Raw genomic sequence first — 27,953 nt, 5'->3', positions numbered from 1 at the left:
TTAGTTTGGATGTTAGGAAAATTTTTTTCACTTCAAAGGGTTGTCAAGTATTGGAACAGGCTTCTCAGGGTGAAGTTACTCTCCCTGGGGGGATTTAAAAGACATGTAGATGTGGCCTGGGGATATGGCTTGGTGGTGGGCTTGGCAGCGCTGGGTTAGCAGTTGGACTCAATGATTTTGGAGGACTTTTCCAACCTAATCTTAAAGGAATTTTCTGAATTATTGATTCTGTGATTCTCCTGTTTGCTCCCTGCCTTGCAGAGCTTGCCCTGCCACCAGAGGCAGCGAGGCTCCTGGTCTGCTCAGAGACTCCACTCACAGTGATGATTGAGGGGAATGCTCAGATTCAGCATGTGCTCAGACTGAACAAACTAGCTCACATTTATGCAATGACCTTATGAGGTTTTCTTCCTACAGCACGACTTTTTTTTTACTTCACCCACAGTTATTTTCATGCAAAGAAACTCCTAATATGTTTTTTGTGCAATTAGACAGTAAGTTTTCATCTGGTCCTGGCAGAAAGTACTCTGTATTTTAACAGCCTGCTCTGTGAGGAATGGCAACAAATTCAACCCCCTATGCTGTTTCTCCTGATGAATTATTTATCTCCACTTATTTCTCAGGAAAAAAAAAAAAGATGTAGACGTGCTCTCTGCACCACCTACAGAGTCCCTTCAAACAGAGCTCCTCCTCCTCTCTTCTACTGAAGTTGCTGCAGAGCAAACTCCTGGAGACGACCACCAGCACCACCAGATGTTTCCTGACAGCTTTCACCTTTCCTGCAAGAGGGGAGTGATTCCAGGCCACCCTTTGCACAACAAGCCCAGTGCATCCTGTCATAGAGGTGGGTCCTACCAAGGCACTGCATGGTGTTAGGAGAGACAATGAGGCCCAAAAATATATAAATTAATTCTTAAAATAGAATTCTTCTTTTTAAAAAAAAAAAAAAATTACTGTTTGCGCAAATGGCTTCTATTCTGGAATAATTTCTCCCTTTTCCTGTATAATTTTTCCATATCTTATATAAATAATGCCGCCTCCTAATCCCCATAAAACACACGACAAAGCTTTCACAGACTTTGATGGACTCAGAAATGGAGCAATTTTAAACAGAGGAGCACTAATTAACCCGTTATTCAAATGAGGCAGAAATCCTTCCACTGCTGTTGGAGCACAGTGATGCTGCTGGGGGGGCACTGGGGGCTGGATCTGCAGCCCCTTCCCTGGGCTGGGAACACAGGGCTAGGGCTGGTGGCCAAAGTGCTGGTGTTCAGCCCCTCTGCCACTGCTCTTCCCATTCCTGGGAGAGCCTTGGAAAGAGACACAGCTCCAGTGGCTTGTCCATGATGCTGAGGCACAAATCAGGGAAATTAGTGCTTGTAACACAATTCAGTCTCTTCTGGTCAGGGTCTGCAAAATGCTGCAGCCCCATTTTCACCAACAGGGAGTACAGAGAGTACATCACATCATCTCATGTGGAAGAGGGACTTCCCTAACCTAATTTCTATAGACTTTTCTATAAAACACTAAAAACTGTCTTTCACTACTGTGCCTCGGAGGCAATATTGAGAAAACAACAGCAGAAATGCAGCAGAAATTACTGTCAGGTCCTCCTGATCTTCCTAAAGGCAACGGGGTGTGAGTTACAGGTTTCACAGAGCCAGTTTTCCTCAAGGTTTACAATGCAGCAATAATCACTGGCTGTCCTCTGTCAGGCTGTGCAGCTCTGTCTGAACAGTGTCTGGGAAGAGTAGGAAAGGACAGGGGTGTTTTTGAGATGTTTGCAGCTTGACAGAAGAGAGAATGGGGTTGGACAAGCCTGCAGAGATCTGATTGCTACTTTGCAGAAGTTCATGGGAGGTTCGAGGCAATATAAATTAGACAGTCATGGAAGGGATTATGAAATAGGATTACTGGGAAGAAGCATTTTCTGCAGAGAGAAGAATAAACCTTAAATGAAAGTGGGCTCAAAGGAGAATTACCAGAAGACCAGCAGAGATGACAGGCAGTGCTGGAAGGTATATCTCAGTGGTCTGATGCATTATGTTAAAATGCCTTCACGAGTCTAGAAGCAAACCTTTTCATCAGGTTCAGCTGGGTCCCTTTTTGAACCAAGATTAGCCATAGTAAAAATGGGGTTTAGTAAGTCATCTCAGCATGGAGGAACTGAGTTTTGTGATACTTTTATCAGGGCTGGATGCAGCTGTACCCAAAAGGAATGCTCACACTACATTCACAGAATCACAGGGAATCATCATAGACTTGTTCAGGTAGGAAAAGCCCTCTAAAATCATCAGCTGCAGCTGTTAGCACAGCCAAGCCCACCACTAAACCATGTCCCCAGGTGCCACACAGACATCTTCATGTGTCTATGCACAAAATGGTAGGACCAAAACCCACATCACTGCACACTGGGCTTCTCCAGGTCCCTCCAATGCCCACTGAGACCCTGTACCACTGTGTCTGCTGTCACCAGGAAGAGCCTGGCCTTCAGAATCTGACCACAAGTAGGGCTGCCCCAACATTACCAGCCCTCTGTGCTGGCTGCTGAAATTCCTCTGATTTATTTTCAGAGGTCTGGCTGGCAGTATAATGGGAGGAAAGCAAAAAAAAAAATGGCCTGCTTTTAACAGAAAAACTGCTTTCACATCATTCTGGCAGTACCTAAGGCTGCAGCCATCCCTGTGAAACAGCCACATCCCTAGACTTGCATGCAGCAGAGAAATTCATCACACAACCATGAGGACGAGCCAGCCTCTCCCAGTAACAGCTCTCCCATGAAGATTTAGGGAAAGGGCTGGGGAAGAAGATGCTGTGTCAGTCTGGCAGCATGCAGAGGAGCAGCCAGGGCTCTGCTAACAAGCCATGAATGTACCCACTGATTAAAAAAACTGGTGAGTAGAGCAGGTTATTCTTCCTTCTACTTAGCAAATCGATCGATTTTCCAGAGAATGACAGCAGGGAGGTAATAGCTTCAATCTTCTTAACATCTTCTATTAAGAAAACATGAATAGTTTGAGCTCTGTTTCTAACAACAGTCTGGAGCATTTACTAAGGTCCAGGTCAGGATAAAGCGAAATTTTTACAGTTTGGCATCAGTCACTCCAGATATCACATATGACAGAATATATTTCGAGTGTATGAGAATTTAGAAAGGAAAAATAGCATGACATCTGCAGGGAAATACTTGGTGCTGAAAGAGAAAAATGTTCCATTAACAGTGGGAAGCCCCAAGGAAAGGATTTCAGGATAAAATTTATTCTGTACCACCATCCCAATAGCTCCAAAATGCAAATCACTTGCAGAGCCAGTGGTGAAGTTCATTTGCTTTCCAGTTGTGTTGCCTCTGCAAAATGCAAATTATCAATGAAGCTTCACAATAAAACCTGGAATGGTTAATAATGCAAAGCAGACACAAAGCAATAATTTATATAGGCTTGATGAATGTCATATTTTGTGGGAAAGATTTTCCTTTATTTTTCAAAGACAGAGTGATGAAAACTGATGTCAGGTTTCTTATCCTGATTTGAGCAAAATCTCTGGAAATTCAGTTTATGCAAGGGAAGGAGGTGTCACATATGCCTTTTTCTGTCTGTAAGACCTCTGTATTTCAGTAAATGCTGGAAATTAGGAAGCATTATTCAGCTGTAGCTCCAGGACAGAGATCAGACTTGTGCTGCTCTGAGAGAGGAGCAGCTCTACTTTACCATCACCCAGCTACAACAGCTTGGGTTTTTTTTCATCAGGAATCTGAGAAGAAGCATGGCCCTTCTGGGGTGGGAACACACTGTCTACGCTCTCAGGCTCTCAGAGAAATTCAGGCTGGTTAATTTCCAGCTCTAACCCCAGCACCTCTGGTCACAGCAGCTCACTCCATGACCTGCTATTTTTAAAGACAAAGGGAATTCACATGTGGTGAAAAGGCCAAATTAAGCCTCCTTTCAATACTCAAAGCAATGCTGGAAATCAGCTGAATCTTGACCAGGATACTCATCATTACTAAATATGTTTGTTTCCTGGGCTGTTATTTTCCTAAAGCAAAACCTATATTGCATTCTTAGCCTAGTTTCCTAAAGAGCTTTGAACCCTGTGAAACCTGGGGTTTTTTTTATCCTATTTGTACAAGAACTCGGAATAACTTTTCTCGGTTGTTATAACTCGCATTATTTGAAACGAAAATTTCCTTCAGAGTTCATAATTTACTAGGCACCAGAAGACACTCTGCTTGGTTTGTCTCCTAACTTTTTCTTGATGGTCAGAAAGGTTTTTGTGATATCTAACAGGCAGAAGCCTTTCCAGATTCATCTCATGTCACCTTCACATAAACATCCCTTAACATCTAGCAAGGCAGATCCTTCTGCTGCAACCTTATTGAAAGTCAGTAGGAAACAACTAGAAGGAACAAATCTGAGAATCTAAATTTGATTGACTCCCAGGATCAAGGAGCAACCTGTTTTGCAGGATTTTAATTGGGAAAGTTTTACCTTGAGGTTTAAAACCATTTTTCCCTTCCTTAAGAGGATGGGCAGCCTTGCTAAGACGAACAGAGCTCGTACCTTGGACAGTGTGTTTTCTTCTCACTTGCTTTTGGGACTGAGCTGGTTCCTGTGGAACTGCTGATGCTGTGTGTTCACAGACCCTGGGAGATGGACATTCAGCTGGCCCTGAGCCACAGTGAATGAAGTCCATCTACTGTGCATTTGAAACCACCCTGAACAAAGAGGGGACAACCACAGCAACACCCCTGTACTTCTCCTGCACCATCACAGCGTGTCACCCTTGCTCCACTTGTTGCTCTGCTGGGTTGCACTTGTGAGGAGCTGAAAAGTGGATGAACCAGCAGTGCAGGAGGGACGTTATCATGTTGGAATCTGAGCTTCCTCATTGCTGGCTGGCTTGTTCTCATTTGGCTCTTCCGCTTTCCAGGACAATATGCAAACCTTGGGCAAGATCTCAAAAGTCCTTGCATGTGTTGGCGCTTCCTTCCCCTCAAAAAATCCAAATAGTTTGGGGAAAAAAAAGCCTGTAGCATGTACTAAAGATTAGAGCTGTAGATGGCAAGAAAGTGGCAAATATGGACACCATTAGCATATGACCATGATCCAGGAGAGCTGCCTTCAGTCCAGGTCACTTGCTGACACTGATGCTTCCAGTTTGACCACAAAACAACCAGAATGAAAGAATCAGTTTCATCATGCGAACTGTTTAATGCAAACCAGACACTGATTTAGCTTCAATGCATTGAAAAACAGCAGAACTGTGGAGGAGAACTGTCACAACAGGGCAAGTCTTGCTTCACCAGCCCCATCTCCTTCTGTGACAAGGTGACCCACTAGGTGGGTGAGGGAAAAGCACTGCTGAGGACACATCTCAAATCCTGTGTTCAGTTTTAAGCCACTCACGGCAAGAAAGGCATTAAGGTGCTGGAGTGTGTCCAGAGAAGCTCAGTGGAGTTCAGAAAGTGTCTAGAGATTAAATCATATGAGTGGCTGAGGAAGCTGGAAGTTGCAAGAAAACTCAGAGTAAGATGACATGGCCCAGAAAACATTTCACCTCTGCACCTATGCCAGCAACATCCACCTACAGTCCCCGTGTTCCTTTGTAAAGGTGGTGTTTGCACCACTTAATTAGTGGCTTGTCTGAAGTTTCTTCTGCCTTCACTCAGAGTCAGGATTAAAAGCACAAAGGAGATGAATTTCTCGTGTTCAGGCTTGGTTGTTTATTAAATCTTATCTAAAGTACAGAGAGTTCTGCAACACTTCTAGCTACCAGCTAAAAGTGTGCAAAATGGAGGTGAATCCAGCTGCTACAAGGTCTCTTAAAGCTAAACAGTCCAATAAAGAACACACCTATATTATTTATACTTTTGACCCAGTAACCAGACTCCTGTGACCCTCAGTGCAGCACTAACTATGCAACAAGAAACTACTACCTGAAATCAGGAAGAAAAAGGAAGAAGACAGAAAGGAGACAACACCCAAAATCCTCCATCTTGTTCCATACTTATTACTATATTATAAAACCCTCAAATTTAAAACCCTTCACCTCCAACCCTTCACACTTCTATTTAACTGCACACCCGTGACTCGAACTCCATCACTCAAATTTAAAAGCCTTCTCCAAGGCCTCAAATCAAAAACAGTATTCTCTAAAAAATCAGTACCAAAAAACACAATAAACTCAAAAATCCCATGTCTTTAAAATCCAACAAGTTACGGCTTTGGAGGGTCTGGTCAAGGGCCCCCTTAGTCCAGAGAGCCCCAGGGGGGTCCTGTGGCTGCACTCAGGATGGGGATGCCCAGGACTGGCTGAGCCCAGCAGGAGGACCAAGGCTGGGGCTGGCAGGTTGAGAGAGGCAGCTCTGGGGGTTTCAGCACCATGGAGGGTGTGTCAAACTGGAAACTGTGCCAGGGACATCATCAGGCAGACCCAGCCCCAGCACACTTGGATTCTGGCAGCTAGTGAGTGCCCACTCAGGGGGAATGCTAGGCTGGATGGGGGCTGGGAAAGATGCTCTGGGGATTTAAATCCAGAGGGAGAGCTGGGACCCTCAGGACAGGGTATGGCATCTCTCTTGGGGCTTCAGGCAGATGGAGCTGGAGGCTCTCAGTGACAGCAGGTGCCCAGAGAGGCTGTGGGGACATTCCAGGGGTGCCAGCCCCCTGCTCCCTCCCAGTCAGACCTACTGAATGCTCTCTGCACCCACTTCCTCCATGCCATGGGTTCAGCAACAACTCTCATCCTGCCTCTGCTGAGCATCTGAAGCACCAGGCTGATATGCCCACAGCCAAAGGGATGCAGGAGTGCGAGGAATATCTGCATCAGGAGATGACTCGGCTCCTGAAGGAGATGGAGGGGAGCAGTGGCACCATGGAAGCCCTGCTCTCTTCAGCACTGCAACAGCAGTGGCTGCTTTGGGCCAGTGCAGCAGCCCTGCTTCTGGGTCTGGTCACTATGGGCTTCTGGCTGGTCAGGAGAAGGAAGCCTCAGGAGCCTCCTCAGTTGCTTACACTGTTCTGGCCTCCTAGAAAACACCTGTGAGGTTGGAATCAGGCTGATTGTGTGATGTTTGCCAGTGCTGAAGTCTCCAGTCAACAATTTATGAATCATTTGTGAATCCTCACAAGATTCAAACAAGTGTCTATATGATGGCACTGATAATCTGCCAACAGCTCTTCGGTATAACAAAATCCCATCAGTTGTTTTGTATTTTCCAAGTGTCATATTTCTTTCCAGCCAGTCCCACCTCCCCGTCTCTCCTGCCACAACGGATGTGTGAATCTGGAGATTTGCCCTTTTCCAGGGAAATCATTGTATTAGAAACAACACTTGGCGTGAAACCCAGGGGTGTGTGCTTGGGCACACAGAAATATCAGCACTGCAGATATGAGCAATGCAGACCCGAGGCTCAGCACCACCTTCTTCCTGGCTTTTTGAACGTGTTGCTCTGCAGGCACCGTGCTGCCTCTTCCAGCAAAGCCGGAATGGCTCCTCAGGGAACAATATCAGACTTCTGGAGCTGCAGCTCCTGATTACAGCAACACTTTCTGGTAGCAGGAGACGAACTGCAGGAGTTGAGCAGTAAGGATGGAGCCATGCCTCACACCAGGGTCAGGCCCATGATTCCCTCATGGAGGGAAGCAGTCTGGAGGGAGCTGTCCCTGGTTCCCCTCACAGCCCTAAAAACATGCTGCTGAGACGATGCGAACGTGATGATTTGTTTTTCTCTTACACTCCTCAAGCCAATGAAAGGAAAGGGTTTGGGCTGCCCTGTGTGAATACGGAGGAGCAACCTAAAGGATTTCATTAAGAAATCTCAATTAAGAAATTTTCACTAGGGAAGGTGTCTTAAAGGACAATCTGACTAATGCAGGGCATAACAAATGTCTGCAACAGCAAACAACACCCAGAATTCGATGAGCAAAGTCCCAGGCTGTATGACTCCATCCTTTAACCCCTTAGAGGTCGCTGCTGGAGCAGGATCAAATCCCTGCTCCACTCCAGAACACACATCCCAGTGGAGAATTTTTGAGACACAGAGAAGATGAACAGTGGCACAGGGCTCTCTGTGACAGCAGCAAACCCAAACAGCCTTTCTGAGGAGAGCTGAGCCCTTTCTGAGCCCTGTTCCCCTGCACAGATTTGGTGATGAGTCTCACCCAAGCTCTGCAGCTCCACAGCCCCGGTGGGGATAGGGGAGCTTGCCACAGGGGGATGCTGTGGCCGTGGACGGGATGCTGCACCTACAAAGAGTGACACACGAAGGGATGCTCACAAACTCTCCTTCTGATTTCAGCCTCATAGCTGTCTTCTGGGAGAGCAGAACAGCTGACTGTAAGCTGATGAGGAGACTCCTGGAAATTCCCTTGCCTGGCCAGCCAGGGCAAGCAGGACCAGAGCTGCTGCAGAGCGCCAGCTCCGGGGCCTGCCTGCGCTTGGCAGCGAGTTGCTATGGCTACAAAGTGAGCTGCTTTGAGGGGGAAAAGATGAAATCTGGCCTGGCTGCCAGTCCGCAGCCACCCTGAGAGCCGTGGCAGCGCCTTGTGCAGAGCCCACAGTGCGGGAGAAGCTCCGGCGCCTCCAAAAGCCGCCGCCCATCCTAGCGTTCCCAGGTGCGAACTTTGGAACAGGAAAGCGAAATCGTTCCTGAGCTATTCCAGGAATCGAGGAGGAACTGAGAGCTTTTTCCAACTTCACTGTGGTTGGAACGGCTCTTGTCCCCATTCCCATTCCCTGGCACGCGAAAAGCTGCGCCTGTCCCCATCATCTCCATCTCCTGGGTACCACTGGGCTGACGCACAAAGCTGTGCTTGGGCCACATCCAGAGCTTTGTCTCACTCCCCAGCACGGCTTGGCAGGCTCGCCATTCCCTCTCTCCAAAGTGCACCTCTGCCTCAAGAAGGCTTTTTTTAGCTCACTGCAGCCAGGCACTGAAAGCATGGTGTTAAGGGTGAAGTGTGGGCACAGAGCTGCGGGTAGAAATCTCTTGGTGGATTAGTTTGCAGCTGCTTGTTCTGCCTTTAAAACGAAGGAAAGAGGGGAAAAAAAAACAAAGTGCAAAGCCAAGAAAGGGAGGAAGAAGAAAGAAAAGGAAGAGAAAAGGAAAAGAAAAAGAAGAAGGAAAAGGAAACAGAGCAAAAATTTTTAAAAAATCAAGCAGATGCCATGCCTACACCAGGCGGCACATATTTTAAGTGCTTCAAGAGAAAATAAGGAATTAATCAGCAGGCTATGCCCCATGACTATAATCCCTCTTCTGCCAGTTTGGCTCTAGTTTGCAATTAGTAGTAAGAAGTGCATTAAAAAAAAAAATTAACAGGCTCTCTATTACTGGCATTTCAGCTGTGTCCTCACATGTATACTTGTGAAATACCCTGTGCACCAAATTTTAATTGCAGTCAGTTCTGCGGTTAGAACATCGATGCTTTTATTTACAGCAGTGACCCATCACTGCTACAGTGCTGCCTTTTACCTGTTAAAACTGAAGTCTGAAGAAACAGGATGCATCTGACAGAGTTCACAGCAGATTGCTCTCTCTCAGCTATAAGAGGACTGATATTGTCCCCATGTGTCTCTATCCACACAACCTGAGAACAGCCTGGACACCGATTTCACAGAATGATTTTTATTTTTCCACATTTCCCTGCCCTGCTGCAACCTATCTCAGGCCCAACATGATGGCAATCCTTCACTTCCACCTGCAGCATCCATCAGCTCAACTCTTCACAGAAGCAGAAATCTCATTGGCACATCCTCAGTGGGCTTTACAACCAGATTAATTGAAAAAATAAAAATAGACCTTAAAAGTCCTTATTTTCCCCTGTAGCTGTAGGAAGCCAAATACCAGAGTTAAGCTATATTAAAACCACATTGCAAAATTTTAAGATTCCTACCACTCAGTTTTCTTTGCCTCCTGTTCCAAAATTTGTAGAAATAATGACACAAACTGGATCTGAGCGACAGGTAAAAACAAACTTAGGCAAGGCAAGATAATAACTAAAACTTTTGTGTTTTCAATCTCAGAAAGGATTAATTTCTCAGGCAAAGAAAGATCACTTATTGTGAACAACACAAAGCTAGAAGTTCTGCTGCACATGCAAGAGTAGGGTCCCACCCACAGGGCAAGGAAATGTGCACCTCAATTTCCTGGCCAGCTCACTTTCAGGATGCCTCTTACTGCAAGAACTGGCACTGCCAGTATGGTTATTTCTGCCTTCATTCACTACTCATGCTTTTAATTTCTATAAACAAATTGGAGACTGAAGCTTGAGGCTACTTTACTATTTGAGTTGTATCTCCCCCCACATTTGCACAAGAATATAAAATTTATAGATATAAAGTTATAATAATAATATATAAAACGTATGAATTTATTAAATTTTATTATTTATCATAAATAAATTTATATATATATAATATATTTACATGCAAATAACCAGATTTTTTCCTTACATGTCACACCACACACAGAGCCTCACAGACAAGGCTCTCCACATGCTGCAGGAAAGGGGACAATACTTCCAACAGCGTGATATCTTCACTCGTTTTTGTAACAAGTTTTGCTGCTGCAGAGGGGAAGAGAGAGCTGTGAGCTCTGGCGGCAGACAGGATGAGATGAGCAATAGGGAGGAAATGAATCACAGCCCCAGAGGGACAAAGGGAGTTCCCCAGAGAGCAGACAGCAGAAATCAAAGCCTGCTGTCCTCCTGGGGCACCCTGAAGAAGAGGAGACACAAGCTGGGACAAAGGGTACCACTGGACAGGAGAAACCACCACTCTCATGCCACTGATGCTCAGAGCAATTTTGAGCTGTGAAGGGGCTGTGTAGGTTTAAGAGCTTAAATTCCACAGTCTCTGTCTTTCTGCCACATCTTTCAGTGTTTCTCAGTATGTCAGGGAGACGCTTGAGACTCCCAAATGTCATCAGAGGATCAGAATAAAAAGCTGAATAATGTAATTTAAGCCAAGTAATAACACTTAGTTGACGCTGTTTTGATTCCCAGGAATGGCAGAAACCAGTGTACACCACAGACCCTTTCTGGAGGACTTGGGAGTGAGGACACAAAAGCCTGGGTACAGCAAACATTAACCCAGGTATGATTTACCTTGAGTGAACCTGCACTGCCAGCCGGACAATTCGAAGCATCCAGTAGTCATTTTAAAATAAAAAAAGTGAAAAGCACTGTTATGAAATTTATTAAGCAGGGTCTAGAAATGTCTAGCAGACATCCTCAGCTGTGAAAGACAAGGGTATAAAGTCTAGTACCTCCTGGATGTGTGGTGTAGCTGATTTGGGGATGTTTTGCAGAGCCCTGGTCCACACGGTGAGGAGATGGAGAGGAGGGGAGGCAGAGCAGCCCCGCCGACAGGAGGGAGGCTCTCCCGACAGCACAAGCACAGTAGTGCCCAACTTGTCCCAAACACGTCGTTTCCCTGCTCAGAAATTCAAATCCGAACTAGAGTGACTCTTAAGCACCTTCCCGCACAAGATTTCTGGCAAGACAAACGAGAAAAACAAAGAGTACAAGCACAATCTTGTCAACAGGTCTGCGCAGAGGAGCCTGGCTCATCTGCAGAGTCAGGGAAGGGAAAGTTTAATCTTTAACACAGTCCGAGCACTGCTGCGGGTGAGTCACGCCTTGAGCATCCCATAAAGTCTGCTCTGTAAACACGGCAAACAGCGAGGAGCAGCGGGGAACGGCAGGACTGCTGCCAGAGGGAGGAAAATCATCCGGCAGCCAAGCACCCACTCTGTCCAACCCTGGGAACAGGGCGCCTGCCTCTGGAGACAAATAAAACATTGCCCAAGCAAAGGGCTGCTCCCCGCCTCAAACCCCTGCCATCATTTCCCCAAGCTCTGCAGCGCTGCGGAATTCCCCTTCCCCTTTTGTTCTGTGGGCTCTGCTTAATATTTCCCATCCCCGGGGGCGTCCTGGTCCCCCAGGGATTCTCTGCTCGGAATGCGGAGTCATCCTCCGGCTCTCGCTGCGAGCCCACACGGTTCGGGCAGCAGGGGCAGAAGATGTGGAGGGAATGTCTGTGCCGGCATCACCGCAGGGATGCGGGCACACGGGCACTGAACCCTTCAAGCTCCTTGTTCTTCACTAATTACCAGCCTGCTTGCATCCACAGGCAGCGGGTTTGGCATTTAAAAGGATCTTAAAAGGATGGGTTATCTTCTGGCAGCAGTACACAATGCTGGCAGAGCTTTCTGGAGCCTTTTTAAAAATCGCTATCATGATTTATCCATTTTTTTTCCCTACAGTGGGAAAGGGGATTTTCACAGGTCCAGGTATCTTAACCTGGCTCATGCACAGTACTCTTTCCACACTCTACTGTTGATGAAATAATGCTTTTTGGGCTTGATCTGAAACTCAACTGAGTGGCAGTGGAAACTGAGTTTCGCAGTGAGGTTTGAAGCTGGTCGCTGGCAAGAGCACATTTCCTCCAGCTGTGGCAAGTTCTGAAGGGTGGAGGAGGATTTTGACTTCCTGGTGTCCCTAGTAGGTGGGTGCTCACACTCATACTGCGCTATTTGCAAAAATATCTATTTTGAGGGTCTGAAGAGCAGGATGCATTTATTTTCTCACTCAAGGCCGTTATTTTTGCCACATTTAATAACAGCAAATTAATTATTTAGCTTATTACTCCACCCCAAAGCTGTTGTGGTGCTGGCCTGGTGCCTCAGGAGAGCAGAGCAGGACATATCTGTCAGGGAGCTCACTGAGGTGAGTCACAGCAGAGGGGAGCAGCAAGCATGGGGTGAGGTTGTCACCCACCTCCCAGCACGGATCCCGGGGGTCCAGCCTCCCTCCCCAGCCAGGGAGCTTCTCTTCTCCTCGTCCAGAATCAGCCTGGGAATTTGGACATGCGGCAGGGGTGCTCTGCAGGTACTGCATCACATGCAGCAGGGGTGGCCAGGCTGGTTCTGGCAGCACAGTGTGTCTGTCCCGTGCCATCACAAGCCACTCCACACAAAACAAATCCATTTCCTCAAGCAGAGGACTTCCTGTCACTTTTCTGCTGCACCGTGGTGATTTGAATCACTTCAGATTTTGCAACATTTGGGGCTGCTGCACACAAAACCCAAGTTCCCCCAGAACCACCGTGCATTTGTCACCCACCCATGTTTGTGGCACACGTTTGGTGCGTCTGCAGATGGGATTTTGTCACCTTCAAAACATGGCACAGGGCATTGGACACCCACGGACAGCTCTGGGGTGGTCCAGAGCATCACCTCAGCTCCCAGGAGTGTCTGGCCCCATCAGCCTGCCTCAGAGAAGCAGCATGTGGCTCTGCGTAGAAGCGACAGATTTGTGGGTTTGTGATGTGCAAAACCTCCCTCCGCTTCCTTGTCACAGCTTATAATGATTTGCGCGTCAGCCGCATGTAAATAAATCGTGCTGGGCTGCTCTACCAAGTGGTTCCACAGCAAATCAAGTTCTCTGCACTCCTGTGCTCTCTCCTGCTCCTGAACACACATGGAAATGGGTTTTGTCGCACTGCAGGGCTGCCCCACCGAACATCTCAGGGCAAGCACAAACCCAGCAGATTAAAAGAGAAAGGAGGGACTGAGAACTGCTCCCAAGGGAAAGCGGTGTGTGCTGAACTGTGGAAGCTATCCACGCTGGTTTTTTTGGCTCCATTAACGCCATATGTCTGATGAGCAGGAAGAGAAGCTGCTGCAAGCAGGGATGTCCTCGGGCAATGCATCGCAGAGCCTTTCACCCAGCCGAGCTGCACTGAGTGCTGTGGCCCTGGTGCTCACTTATCTCAGGTTCAGCTCAATGCCCATTCAACCTGCTTGCTTCTTTTTTAACTATGAAAAATGTCTGCTGCCTTCAGAGCAACACACAGCTGTAAAATATTTTCCATGCTACCCGCGCTTCCTTTCCAAGCAATCCCAGCTCCATGTTTTCATGCATTTCTGAAGCAAGGAATAATTTTTTGCGAAGCAGTGTTGCAATTTCCCATAAAACATTCTTGTGCCGGCCTGTCCTTAGTTTGGCTTCCTTTGTGTGGCTTTGACTGGAAGTTGTGCTTCTTAAGAGGCACCAAGGGTGGCATTAATCTAAGAAAAGACCTGTGAAACTTTATCTGTAGGGAGCTATCATGCCAGCTGAGAAGAACTGAGGAAACATAAGAGGGAAGTAATGGCAGAGCAGTGGATATAATGGACTCAGGGAGGCGGGTTGTAAGCAGATACACGGTTGTTAATATTAATGCAGCTTTTAACATACTGATGTCACTTTTAGATGAGGCACCAGTTAACCAAGTTAAATACAGTATGAACCAGATGCTAACAAGGCTTATAAATGCTTCACATCCACCAGCCCCCATCCAGCCAATCTGTAATTATTGAGCAGACAGAGCCAAGCATTGTAATTTCCTTGCCTCTCAACAGGAATTTCTTGTTTGCCAGAGATTTTGTTTGGGTTTTTTTTTCATACACTGTCACAAGTGCAGAAGGAAACACTATCGAAGTACTCTTGTAATTACTGACATTTTGTTTCACAGGCAGCTGCTGAAAGAATACAAGAAGAATCACAGCATCACAAAATAATTTAAGTTGGAAAAGACCCTTGAGATCATTTAGACCAACAGTTAACCCAGCACTGCCAAGCCCAACACTAAACCATGTCCCCAAGTGCCTTTTAAATCCCTCCAGGGATGGTGACTCCACCCCTGCTCTAGGCAGCATCACTCTCCAAATAACACAGGATCAGGGAAGAATTTTCAAACCGTAGGAGGAAGGAAAAGAGGCATTTTGCAGTCCTAGCAAAAGAGGATTTTGTGTTTTATAAAAACCACCACTGTACAGTTATCTCCCAGAAGCACAATCCTGAAATTATTATTATTTTTTTTTTAAATTTTTTTTTGGTGTGTTACAGGGCCATGGGCATTCCGTGCTGCTTCTGTCACTGACAGCTACAGGTGATATCCAGCTACAGGCTGCTGCTCTGGATAACCCTTGCAAAAGCTGAATGGAGGCAGGTGGGAGAGGTTTTTTCCTCACGTTCCTGGCCCTAGATGATCTCCAAGGTTTCTGTCAAAATTCTGCCTTATACTAGCATTTTTGTGTGCAACTTCATTGCAAATTTATTATACCTATCAGTGCTGTTTTGAATTATTCTTCTTCAGTACTTAGTCATTAATCCTTTATTCTACCTGTGAATCATGGGAACATTGGTTAGTGGTATAGTACATTACATCCTGTAAAAAATAATTGCAAAATATGTATGTATGCACTATATATAAATACATATATATAAATATATATATGTATACTCGAGAATTACCTTTAATTTTGCTTTTGGATTAGTTATAAACTGTATTTTAATCTGGCTTGGGCTTTTTTCCAACTTTGATTGCATGTGTATCTGTGCATGGGTTAGACAGCGAGAAACAGAAAAGACAAACCAAAACATAAGCAGGGATGTGATGACATGTAAAACCTTTCCTTCATCACACTGGCATCAAAAGTCACCTACTGCATCTCTGAAACCAAAGCAGACAATTTTTAACTTCTTTTACTGGATGCATTTCAGAAAAAAACCTTTTTCACAACCTTTCCTCTGGGGAGCCTCTTAATACCAAGAATCTCAGGATTAATTTCACCTGAAGGAAGGTACTGCCCTGAGGGGAGCATTGTTCACCTTGATGATTAAGGATAAGTGCACTGTGGCACTGGAGGGAATGCTATCAGTCTCAAGTAAATCACTGTTTCTGTAGCAAATGGAGACTAAGGAGTACATGGAATTTTTAATCTCTTGTGTGGATTTTTATGATTTGGCACAGATCAAAACATTTTCCAAAAATCTGCACGTTGACAGCATAAACTGTATTTAAAAGCCATGAGTTTTATTTTGTTAGCACGGACTTCTATTGATTTCGAAGCCCTAGTGTATAAAGAGCTTAAAGTATAGTTCCAAATACACAAGGCTTTTCTGTCTCACCTCTCACAGAACTCACCAATCCGCAATTTCTACCTACAGACAACTCCAACCTTACAGTTTAAGAATCCAAGATGAACGGTATTGTCATTTTCATGCATATAAACCTTTACAAATCAGGCTTATAAAAATCAGTAGGGCCTAGTTAATATAATTTTTCTGTATTTTCATTATTCAGTTTACACCTGGGAGAATGTAGCTCTTATTGGGGAAAGTCCTTTTCAGATAAAGCCAGCAGGCAGACGTGAGCTGCAGGCAGGCCACTCCTGCATAGCTGCAATATTTGACATTCACTGGGGCAACGCCTCACTCATTAGGCTGCTCTTCCTTATGGACTCATTTTGGGGTCACAACCTTATCTGGATCTGTATCCAGGCCAGAAATATGCCTTTGGTTTGCTAAAAGCTTAATTTATGGATGGTGTGGTTTTCAAGTGGATTACCTTGAATTTCTGCTGACTCCCGGAACTGACAGCACCCTTTGATTTCCCCAGCAGAAACTGGGGAGAGAAAAGAGGACCAAACACACGTGGGTGGAACACAATACTGGATGATGAAGGCTACAATTTTATTTTTTTTCATCATGGTTGTGTGTGATACATTGTACTAAACTTTGGGATTTGTTTCATTTCAATGTAACGAAGGATAGACAAAAAAATTTTCATACACATCACCCAAATCTGGCTCCAGAAATTATTCAAGATTAATTCTGAAATGGTTTTTGTTTTTAATTAAATCTCAGCTCGGTCTTTAGGGCATTATAAAATATCAAACCTCAGGGAAGACTAATTTTCTCTTGGTTGGTGTCAAAGTTTGTCTTCTGTCTGAGAGGGAGGAAATCTCCACTCAGCAGTGGGATGGAATCCAGCAGGAAATCTTCAGACCACACTAAACTAGCAGAGGACATACAATTCATATAATAAAATATGTTTATAACGTGCAAAAATATACATATCCATTGATAAGGAAAGAAACTTTTCAATAGTAAGGATTGGCATTATTGCTTTCTAGAGCAAGAATGTCATCAAACTAGGCTTTTCAACAAACAGAACTCCACGACTTAAAATTCCAATTTCCATTTACTGACCATGCTGTGAATAAAAACAGTAGTAGAAGAAATGAAATGTACTTGCCTGTCTTTGTGATTGTGGGTGTGATAAAACAGGGTGGGACTTAACGCATCAAATTAAAAAGGAAAAAAAAAGTAAATCCTGATGGTTTTGGGTTTCAGAGGAAGACAAAAGAACAAACACTTGTAATGAGTTTCTTTGAAAACCACAGGAAGAGAAATTTTTAAAAAACTATTTGTTTAACTAGTTTTTATGCTAAGACTTCTTTTAAACGACCCTAGATAAAAATCCAGTTACACAAGAGATTTTGTACTTTATTTTGTAGATTTTGAGAATGACTCATAAGCTTGCAGTCATACCATTATGCAAGTTATATTAATAAAAAATGTATGCTTGGCAAAAATTTCATCCCATCCTGCCAGAATTTTGAGCACCTTTTTATTGGGAGGCATTTGACGTCAACTGGTGCCCTTTGGAGATGAGGCATGGTGGGGAAAATGAGTCTGTGATCCTCCATTCCAATTTTAGACTCCTAATACCCTGAATTACATGGATATGTATCCATGACTATTAAAAGCACACAAACTCTTTTTGAATACTTGTTCATATCACACATCATTGCAGTAAAGAACAACCTGTGTGTTCCTGATGTGGTCACCTGCCCTTTTTCCAGCCAACAAACATTGAAAAAACTGCTGTTTGTGCTGTCCATCACTTCTTGGATCAGTTTCTGATCAACCCTGTGCAGAACTCCATGGCTAACTCCATGTAAAATCTCAGCAAGCCTTAGTGGACTTGTTCACTTGCAGATGTTCTGAAGGAATAAGTAGAAACCATGACAGAAAACACAGAGTGATTTTGATACCACACACTTGTATGCTGCTGCAAGCTGGAAGGAAAACTTATTTTTTCCTAATTAAAGATAATGTGTCAGACTGACTTGGATAATTACTAGCAACTGCTCCACTCAAGTACCCAATCTTTACTCAGATGAGTAAACTGTTGGAGTGGCGTTTAGGCCTGCAGTATTTAAAAAGCTGACTCAAGCATCCATCAGCTGACTCTCCTTCCGTCAGACAAACAAGAACCTGCTTTTCCATCTCCAGGTAAATATGTGCTGCCTCCATCCTTTACATATACAAGTGATCTCAACTACTTAAGTATAAACTTTGGAAGAAATTGCCAATAAGCAATGGCTTCTTGAAGCAATGGCAAGCTAGAGGAGCCTTCTAATAGAAGCATCAATGCCAAGCCCTTGGCCCTAAAGCAAGATTTCCTTGCAAGGCTGGATGGAGCCCAGCCAGTTTACAAAACACTGCAACAGCTGCAGGAACTGGGGCAAGTGTCTGGGCAGCTCCCCTCCTCCCCACAGCAGTGTTCAGACCTTATTTATTTAAAACTGAACCTACCAGCAGAGCTGGAATGGGTAATGTACTTCTGGGTCACAGCAGAAGCCTGAATGTCCAGCATGATGCAGGCTGACATCACCGAGGGTTTCATGTGTTTCTGTGCTGCTCCTGTGCAGCTCCACCACTCCAATTCCTTCCAGCTCCAGTTGTTTGTCATCAGGCACGTTGCAGGGAGATGGGTGACAATTTCTGAGGGTTCCCTGGAGCCCTCTGCCAGCAGGGAGGGTCTGCTGCCTGCAGCTGGAGGAATGCAGCACAATCTGCTAGACCTGTCAGAGTGACCCCAGGTAAACCTGCACACACCTGTGTAGAAGCCCCCTGTAGATTTTAGACGTGGCCCTTGCCTCCACCTCCTCTGGAACACCTTGCCTAGGCGCCACAGGCTGGAACACTTCAGAGTCAGCCATAAATCTGCACGGATATAATCGGAAAGGAAAAGCTGGGGTGACTTTAGGCAGATCCATCTGAACATTCCCTCTGTCCCTCTGCCAGAACAAAGCCATTTGCCAAGACCTGGAGGGGAGACCTTGCCCACTTGTCTCGGGTCTGACAGCCGAGGGCGTGGGCACTAATTGGGTTTGCAGGCTTCTTACCAGGCGAATTAATCCTACTGCCTCTCTCCAAGGAAGCAGATAAGAAGCACTCCCTAAAGATCGGGACACGTTTCCTTCTTCCTGCTGATAGACAGGCTCTCCTGACACAAGGAAGTGTTCAGGAGCTGCTGCTGTTACTCTTCAGAGTGCAACTCATCCAAAGCTGTTCCACCCATCCAGCCTGGGGTCCCCTGGCACAGAACACCCCAAACACCGACTTCTTTTACTGCACACAACCTGGCAAGACAAACTCGTCAAACTATGCCAGTTCCTGCACACAATACCTGTGTTTTCCATTTTATAACCTGACCTGCAACACATCCCCGGGTTGTGAGGGTGAGCACCACACCAACCCACAGCATGCGCGGCCAAATTCCAAACCCAGCATGTTTGGGTGGTGGGAGCGAGTTCTCGCCGAGGTGATGGGCAAGGCTGGAGCCAGCTGGGATGGCACAGCTCTAGAGGAGCTGGCTCAGGAGCCAGAGGCCGGGATGCAAAGGCTGGGGAAGGAGGCTGCCATAGAAACAGGGTAACTTGGAGAGAATCTGGCAGAGGAGCTGGAGAGAGCCCAGTGGAAGAGCAGGGGGTCGGAGCAGTCTCAAGCACCCTCTGCCTGGCTCCATACCAGGAGAAGGGCAAAATCCTGGCTGGGGACTGCCATGGAGCCTGGAGCCGCCCTAATGCTGTCAATGCTTTTCCAAATAGGAATAACTTTCGTGAGAAGGAGAGAGTCTGCTCGCTCTTCCCTCCACCCTCCCTAAACACCACTATTTTTAAAAAAAAAAAAAACTATCTCGCTCCAGCTGAGCACCGTCCTACCACGGCCTCCCTGTCACCTCATCCCGGACCCGCGGCCCCCCTGGTTCCCTCATCCCGGCCCCGGCAGGAAGGGGAGGGACCGGCGGCCGCTTCAGCCGGCCGTGGAGCTGGGAGCCAGCGGGAAAGCCCAGCTCCTCTTCCTCGCCATCGGCATGTGGGGCAGGCAGCCGCTGCCCGCGGCGGTAAGGCGGGCCCGGGGATGCGGGGAGGGGTGTGAGGAGGGCGGCCATGCCGCTCCGGGCTGCCCCCGGTGCCCCGCGGCCCAGGCGAGGGGAGCGGCTCCGGGCCGGGCACCGCCCTGCACGCGTCCCGGGCCGGGCCGGGCAGTGCAGGGAGGGCAGGAGAAGCTGCTGCAGCGCCATGGCTTTCGCCCGCTGGTGGTACGCCGTGGTGAGTGCGGGGGAAAGCCCCGGCAGAGCCGGGATCACCCCGGGAGCAGCGGGGTGGGGAGGGAGGGATGCTCTCGCTGCTGCCCGGCGATCGGGATGGAGAAGGGGGTAAGGAAAGAGGGTTGTGGTGCTGCTGAAGGCGAGACAGCGCCTTTTTTATTTTTTTAAATAAGCCCCAGTGCTTCAGGTCAGGTGGGAGCGCGCTCCCGCTGTCCCTCCGCATCCCATCCGCTGTCAGAAAGCGACGCACAAAACTGCGGGTTTTGGTGCTGTTATCAGTTTCCCTGGTCGCCTTAGTAACGCGGGGTGGTGAAACCGCGGATTTTTATGTGGGGCTGTTCCTGTTTTGGGAAAAAGTGCGCTGCGCCTTTTTCCAGGAGCCTGTTCCTCGCCGCCCGTGGGTGGTGGCGATGCTGCCGTCGCTTGCCAAATCCTCCCTGAGCGAGCCACAGCTCTCTGACGGCTCCGTGTGGTTTGTGTGGACTTGGGTCGCTGCTCATTGCTGTGACGAGCCCGCGACTGCTTTAAAAGGCTTTGAAAAGCGTTTTAGAAACCTTTATGGTTTATTACGCATAGGAGGAAGCGGTTGGTCGGTCTCTGCATGGAATGGTGGAAAGGGAAAAAAAGTTTGCATTCTGTTAAAGTTTTACAGAAAGCGTATATTGTGAAATGTTGGTTTCAGAGAAAACGCGACTTCTAATGTATTTCCTAAATATGTAATCGAGTAGATGAAATCCATTGGAAGTTTTAACTATACTTTTAAGTTGCTCCATGTAGCTTGGATCAGTGTTTTAGCAGCTTTTTCAGGTATCAGTCGTTGTGTCAAGTCAAATCAGTGTGGTGGAGGTGACACAAAATCACAAAGGAGAAAGTTTGATAGCTGCTGCACTAGGCCTTGTTAGCTCGGTGTCATTGCATCCAAGGGAAGAAAAGATATTTATATATGGCTATGTGTGGTCAGATAAGAAAACTGCTCCCATAGCTGCTCTTTTCAGAACCCCTGGTCGTGGTTGTTGGCACTTGTGGGTCTCCACGTGGGACTGGAGTCCTCTCCCGTACCTGTGATTCACACTGGAGAGGTAGGAGAGGCAGGAAGGGTGAGTGAAAGGAACAGAAACAGGTTAAGGTTTTTACTGGCTGGTGTATTTAAAGCTGGGTTTGGATATAATAAGAATCTGGGTTTCACCTTTTACCTGGCTTGGTTGTAACTCCCCTGGCAGCTCTTTGCATCTGACAATTTTCAGAGCAGTGTCAAAGATCTCTGTCTTCCTCCCAGTTCCAGCTGAGAGCACAGGTCACATTCCCATCTCCTTTAAATATCTGTGATGCTGAGTTGATTGACTTCAGCTGAGAATTTTGCAAGACTTCACTTCTCACCCAGTCCTCCGAGAAGCTGCGCAGTGGCCTTAAACCAAAGGCTTGTTAATGCCTTCAAATTGTCCTGAGTTTTAGAAGGAATTTCTTGGAAGCAAAGCCTTTAGTGAGGATTGAATTTTTGTGCACATACATGTCTATTCAGTAGTCAATAATTTTCTCTGTGCATTTTCACCATTTACTTTATAGTTTATGAGTGCTATTTGAGTTGGAAGTTTAAAGGTGTGTCTTAATAGCGTGGTGACATTTTTGTGCACTTCAGAACAGGATGGAGATCTCAGGATAAACTTTCTTGCTCATTACGCTTACCTATTTTTGTGAATATGTGATTATGGGTAGGTTTGTGTGGTTTTTTTGCTTTGTTTTTTTTTTTTTTAGTTAGTAAGATTGGAAAATGTTTTAAGCCAGCTTAAAAGCTACAAGGAATTTTTAGGTCATGAGTTAAACTAAAATTGTCACTTCAGCTGTATACTCATTATTGATATGAAAGAGCTGGAGCTGCTCTGATCCACTGCCTTGGTTTGAATCTGTATCTTTGGCACTGTAAAGGAAGATCAGCAGGAAAAGGAAAGAGTGCCCAAAGAAAAAGTCAGTTTGTCATCATGAGTTGTGAATATGAATGAGCAGTGAATGTACACTGTCCCACGAAATCTGAGCTTAGCCTTCTGACTAAGCAAATTGATTTACTGCCTGGTTTGGGGGGTTCTTTTGTATATTTAATTTTTTTAGTGGAGGGTTCAAAGCTTGGAAATACAGATAAGGAAAGAGCTGTTGAAGGGCATTATTGAAATGAGGTCCTTCATCATACCTTCTGCATCAGCTGTTCAGGGAACCAGTATGGTTTCCTCGGGCTTACTGCGAAGCTGTGCTTTCCAGAGTTACCTCTTCAGGACAGCAGATTTCCTGCAAGGCAGTACTTTCACAGGCTGTTTCATTATCTGGGGCCAGGGAGTGAATATAAGCTCTGTGTGTACACAATGCATTACTCAACTTACTGGAAAAAAAACAAAACAAAACTACTTTGGTCTGACCATGTGCGCTTTGTTCCCTGAGTTGGAATAAACATATTTGGCCTCTGAGTCAAAATCTCTTTATTATAGATGCTGTTTGACATAGCCTTCTGGAGGGCAGATGTCATGCTTTTAATGTCTCTCTGACTTGGGTTTAGGGACAACAAAGTTGTGGTCCTTGTCCTGGTCTGTTCTGCATGCTCTCTGGGCAGTGAAGCTGCCCTGGGGTCCCTCAGGGTGTTGTTCTGCATGAGGGGTGGTTGAAGGAATCCTGCCAGTCCCCTTCCATCTCTCCATCTACCTAGTTCTGTGTCTGGATGCCCTTTTGGTGCCATGGTCCTGTCTGCTGTGGGTTTCTTTGGAGTGAAGATGAGGAAGTGGACTTAGGAAGGTTGACACCATATTCAGCCCTGATAAAGGCCTGGCATACTCAGTAGGAAGCAAGTTTTTAAGTCCTACATTCCCTGACTTGGTTTGGTAAAAGAAAAAATAAAACAACTAGAGACCCTACACTTCAATTGGTGTTGCTGTTTTTAAGGCTATGTCTGAATTTGAAGGAGGAAACAAAGAAAAACAATAGAAAACTTTAATAGCTGGATTCAGGATAATACTTGATTTTTTGAGCATTTTGATGCTGAGAGTATCCATGCAAGAAGAGAGCCTGATCAACGGTGTTCTCCTTTAGCTCCTGAGCCTTATGGCAGTGCTGGCTCTGAAATTCCTGTCCTGTCAGCAACAGGACACTCACTGGCATTGCTCTTACTGATATGTGTGTGATATGCTTTTATTGTAGCAGTAAAATGAAGATAGCTAGGTAAATTGTGTCTCTACTGGATGTGCTGTTATGAAGCAGGGAATCAATTAATCTCTTACCTGAATAGATAACCTATGAGGCTTGTTTTGCCTCTAAAGAGGCACAATTGGAATATGAGTATAGCATTTCCAATTTTAAAACTCGTCGAGTGTCTTAGTCATAACCAAACTCATTTTAAAAACTTGAATTGCTAGAGGTTGTCCAAAACAATTATTGAAATTTTTGTTGCTATAGTACTTTTTTCAGCCTGCATTTTCTCCTCCTGATGTGCTGGAACTGATTCCTGTTGAAGATAGTGCAGTGATACATGGACCATTGCTTTTTCCCTATAGCCATGTAAAGAAAAATCTGCAGGAACTCATTACTTAGTGGATTAGCAGGCTCTACCTCCTGCTGCTCAGTCCTGAAAACAGAAGGGAATAAATGGCTCTTGAATCATCTGTCTTTACTTAACGAAACAAACCAGACGTGAATCCTTCCTCCAGATGTCTCAGTTGCTGTGGGAAGTTACACTAGCTGAGATACTGGAGAGTAGCTGTATTGTATTGCCTTTTATATTAACTTATTGCTTTTTGCTTTTATTATTTTTGGAAATACATTTTTTGAAGGACCACATTTGCCACTTTTCAGAGATGCAGACAGTTACAGCATACTGGATATCAGTGTGTGTGTGCTGAGCAAAACCTGTTTTTCTTGACATTGCTGCACTTGGGAAGCTACTGGGATTGTACATCAGGTTAAGTGAAAGGAAGAGGAGGAGATAAAAGATGAAGGAGGTTCAGGGATCCTGGAAGAACTGTATTTACTAATGTGCCTGAACTGTTGGAGCATTTATTTTTTTCTGTATCAGCACCAGAATTACAGCAATCATGGTAACAGCTTTCTTTCAGGTGAGGAGGGCTGGGCATAACAAGCAGTTCAGTGTGTCTGGGGGAGTTCGGATGTTGGTGTGGGTTGCACACATCATGGTGGTGTCTCTGAGAGCTGTTCAGTTGCTACTGAAGCCTGTGGTTCTGACATTTCCAAAACAAGCACTAGAGAGTGCTTTGCTGGTGAGGGATGAGTGATAAGCTGAATATCTTCCAGAACTTTTCAAAACAGTCATGAAACTGCCCTGGGAGTTATGACTGACTAACCTTATGACTGATTTCTCATAAGTTATCCAACAGGCCATTTAGAAATCCTGTCCATTAGTGAGAAGAAAAACTTGAAGTGTTTCCCTGCTGTCGTATTGTGGTAGCTGAAAGGAATCATCCTTGCACTGAAAAGTTTTGAGGATTTCTTTGTGTGGAAGATATGACTGAAGATCTAAATAACCACACATCTATTTTCTCTGTTCACAGCATGGTGACAAGAAGGCAAGTGAAGCTTCTTCCGAGGCAGGAGAGAAAAAAACTGGAGTGGAAGAGGTAAATTCAAATGTTTGAGCATATTAAAAAGAAAAGTAATGAATTTCCTCCTACCCTGATTTTTGCCTTTGGATTGCAAAGTCGTAGCTTTTGGACAATTAACTGGTGACTCCAGACAGTCATTATTCATCCCAGGAGCGTTTAGTTTTGTCTTGTGCTGCTGAGCAGCCTACTGGAAATTATTTTTTAATCTCTGTTCGTATTTTCCCTGATATTTCACATTGGTATCTGTGGAAGTTACCTCAGTGGAGCATCTGCTGTGCAGTGCTGGTGCAGTGTGGGACACATCTGATGGCCCTGGTTTTTCAGCTGCCCTGAAGGAGAGGTGAAGGGAGTGCACTGTGATGCTTTCCACCTGATGCTCCATCCACAGCAGAAGCTGTGTGGAAAATAACCTTGCCTAAGCCTGTTTGACTGCACTGCAAATCAGGGTCAGTGAATGCTTTTGTTACAGCCCTCTGAAGTAGATGATTCAAGCAATTGTATTTCTTTCCTGTCCAGAAAGCAAGGAAGGCTTCTCTAGCTTGAGAATATGTTCCTCCTTTCCTCTTCAGATATTTTTTTTTTCCATAAATACTTTTGTGCATTTATGCATTCTTGGTTTAATGCCATATTATTTGACTGCACATTTTTCTTCTTAGTTGAGAAGTGCTGGCATTTTTTTGTGGGAAGGGTGGAAGTTGAGGCCTGTAGGTCAGGTTCTAGGGCTAATGTTTTTGACCTCTTATTGAGAAGATCTGTTTCCAGCACAAGACTTACTAAAATTTATTGTCTGAATACTTCTGCGTGTATGTTTCCTTTTGTGAATTTCTTCGTTTGTTTTATTTGTTCCATCCACTCTGCAGTGCTTAAAAGTGGAAATAAATCAAAAACCTCTTCCACAGACCCACTGAGGGGCAGTAACTCCACTGTGACTTATACCTACCTCCAAAACACTCTGATTTGTTTAGCAGTTGAGGAAGCAACTCAAAGTCTTTCAACAACTTTTGTGAGAGTCTGCAATGTTACATTTTTGTTTAACAGTCAGAGATAATTCCTAGAGTCTTCAATTTTTGAAGCAGGAATTTATAATATATCTATAGGGAGCTTTGGGCAACGTTGTCTATAATACTGAATTTGTTTACCTGCCTACTAGAAAAGGTTTGGCGTTAGAAAGATTACAAGAAAATATGAAGGTCTTTGAAGACTTTATATCCATGCTGAAAGGAAAATAGCAAAATCAGTATGGTTGTTGTTTAACCAAAAATAACAACAAACAACTCTTGTCTCTCAGATTCTTTAGGTATATTGTCCTGAAGGAGTGAGAGGAGGAGGGTACAGCTTTGAGAAGCAAACTTAGGAAGGGCCTGACACTGGTTTGAGTGGGAGATGCCAATCAGCCACAGCATCAAGAGGAATTCCCCATGAATACTGTTAGGGTGTAGAACAGGCATCTTAAACTTAATCTTGAGTTTGACACAATCTGTCAGTCCATTGATGAGCAGCTGAGTGTGCATCTGTGCATGGAGCCTTGTAGAAACAGGCAAAAGATGTGCTGGAAGTTCCAGATGTGTTAGAATATGTAATTAAAAAAAATAAAAAATAAAGGCAGTTCTTCATCAGTGTCAATGTCAATAAAGGTGTGTGTGCTATGTTGTATTAGGCATTGCTCCAGGGCAAAGGCTCAAGTCACAAGTATCTGTCTTAAAATCTTTGTGTCTTGGTTGAAAATCTCAATCAGGTCTAATAAAATGTTTCCATTCCTTGTGGGTGTGTGTGTATGGAGGGGTGTTAACAGAAAAGAAATAGTGGTTGTTGGAATTGCTGGTTGCTCCTGCACATGAAGCTGCAGCATATTGTTGCAGCTGGGATGCCACCCAGTAAAAGTGAGTGATGTGCCACAGGTTTCCCATATCTGTCCCTCTGTTCTCTCACTGTGATGTGGCATGGTGGACCTCAGCCAACGTGTTTGAAGTGTGCCACTGCAAAATGTATGAAATAATAAATTTCCTTTCTTCCCCTTGCTTCCTGGTGTTCCCAGGCTTTTAGCAATTTGTCAGCATGTGATGGACAGCTCGTGTGGTTTTATTTTATCCCCCACCTGGACCTTGTCTTCAGCTTGTGTGTGTGCCTTTCTACCAATTTCAGATCACTTCCACTTTTGAGGCCATTGGGGCACTAGTGCTCTATGGATGCTAAAATATAAATGCTTTCAAGGGCAGATGGCACAAAATCACTGAAGAAAAACCCAGGGTGGTTTATAAAATGCACTGAACTTAAGAAATCCCTGGCCCACAAAGTGAGTCTGGAAGAGTATTTAGAAGAAACATCAACATGGACCTGAACTGTTTTTACGTCACTGGTTTTGTTTTCTTTCCTATCCGCTGCTGACCACTGCTGGAGACTGGGGAATGATAAAAGTGAGGCTTATCCAAACTGAGGGAGGCAAGTCTGGCACTGTGATGAGGTGCATGGTCCTGCTGTCCTAATCTTGCACATCCAGTCAGTGCTGCCTCTCAGAGGGCTGCCCTTGGGGCTCAGTACGTTCTGCTACACAACCACATGAAATTTGTAAGAATAATGCAGAACAAGTGCTCGTATTGTGTGTGGCTGTACCCTGAAATCCTTCTGCTCTGGGTCTACCCATGTTAATAATATGGAAAAAGACCCGTTCTGTTTTTACTGTGGCTGAGGGAAATAGCAAAGAGAGATTCTGTATCTGTGTATAAGCCCAGCCTGTGCATGGCTGCTGTCTGGATGTGAAAATGTGATATTAAAAAGGAAGACAGAGTCATATATTCTAGGAATTGGAAGCCCCAGCTAGGAGTGAGGCCATATTTCACCAGGTATGGTGTGAAACAGGACCCTCTCTAACGTGTCCTGGAATTTTGAGTTGTTCTTTACAGGACTGTGGGCAGCCAGAACCTGTGCTGCTTGCTCAGCTCATTGCACTTTACTTATCAGGAAATATATTCTTTACTTGGAAAGGATGACAGTGATGATTGGTGCTAAAGCATCTCTATCCCTTTAAAATTGATTCTTTGCTCTGAAATCAGTGTGTCTGTGATACTTTTTAATCCCGAGGCTTGCCACTTAGGATTCCTTGTCCAGGAAAAGCATTAATGGTGAGTAAAG

At 45.2% G+C, this 27,953-nt stretch overlaps 1 protein-coding gene and 1 long non-coding RNA gene across 6 annotated transcripts in view; both read left to right on the top strand.

The window, feature by feature from the left end:
• The first annotated feature begins 704 nt into the window (after positions 1–704).
• On the top strand, positions 705–16,631 carry LOC148219642 (uncharacterized). 3 transcript variants are annotated; one of them, XR_015799381.1, is made up of 4 exons: positions 705–844; positions 11,004–11,094; positions 14,892–14,994; positions 16,450–16,631. It is a non-coding gene; the product is annotated as an uncharacterized LOC148219642 (long non-coding RNA). The 3 variants fall into 3 exon arrangements; XR_015799383.1 differs by lacking the exon at positions 11,004–11,094 and having other exon boundaries at positions 706–844; XR_015799382.1 differs by lacking the exon at positions 11,004–11,094 and having other exon boundaries at positions 706–844; positions 16,447–16,631.
• A 3,401-nt stretch (positions 16,632–20,032) lies between these two features.
• Positions 20,033–27,953, top strand: part of CAST (calpastatin) — a 50,059-nt gene continuing 42,138 nt past the window's right edge. For 2 of the 3 annotated variants that reach the window (XM_088156240.1, XM_088156239.1), the window contains exons 1-2: positions 20,033–20,233; positions 24,774–24,839. In XM_088156240.1, coding sequence (XP_088012366.1) covers positions 20,072–20,233; positions 24,774–24,839 — 228 coding nt within the window. In that variant the 5' untranslated portion in view covers positions 20,033–20,071. Of the gene's footprint in view, positions 20,234–24,284; positions 24,321–24,773; positions 24,840–27,953 lie in introns of those variants that run through there. The other variant, XM_088156241.1, reaches the window with a different exon arrangement.

The sequence above is a fragment of the Sturnus vulgaris genome, chromosome Z (genome assembly GCF_052056855.1).
Source record: "Sturnus vulgaris isolate bStuVul1 chromosome Z, bStuVul1.hap1, whole genome shotgun sequence".
Lineage (NCBI taxonomy): Eukaryota > Metazoa > Chordata > Aves > Passeriformes > Sturnidae > Sturnus > Sturnus vulgaris.
The sequence above is the reverse complement of the archived record's forward strand: the minus strand, read 5'-3'. Positions and strand labels throughout refer to the sequence as shown.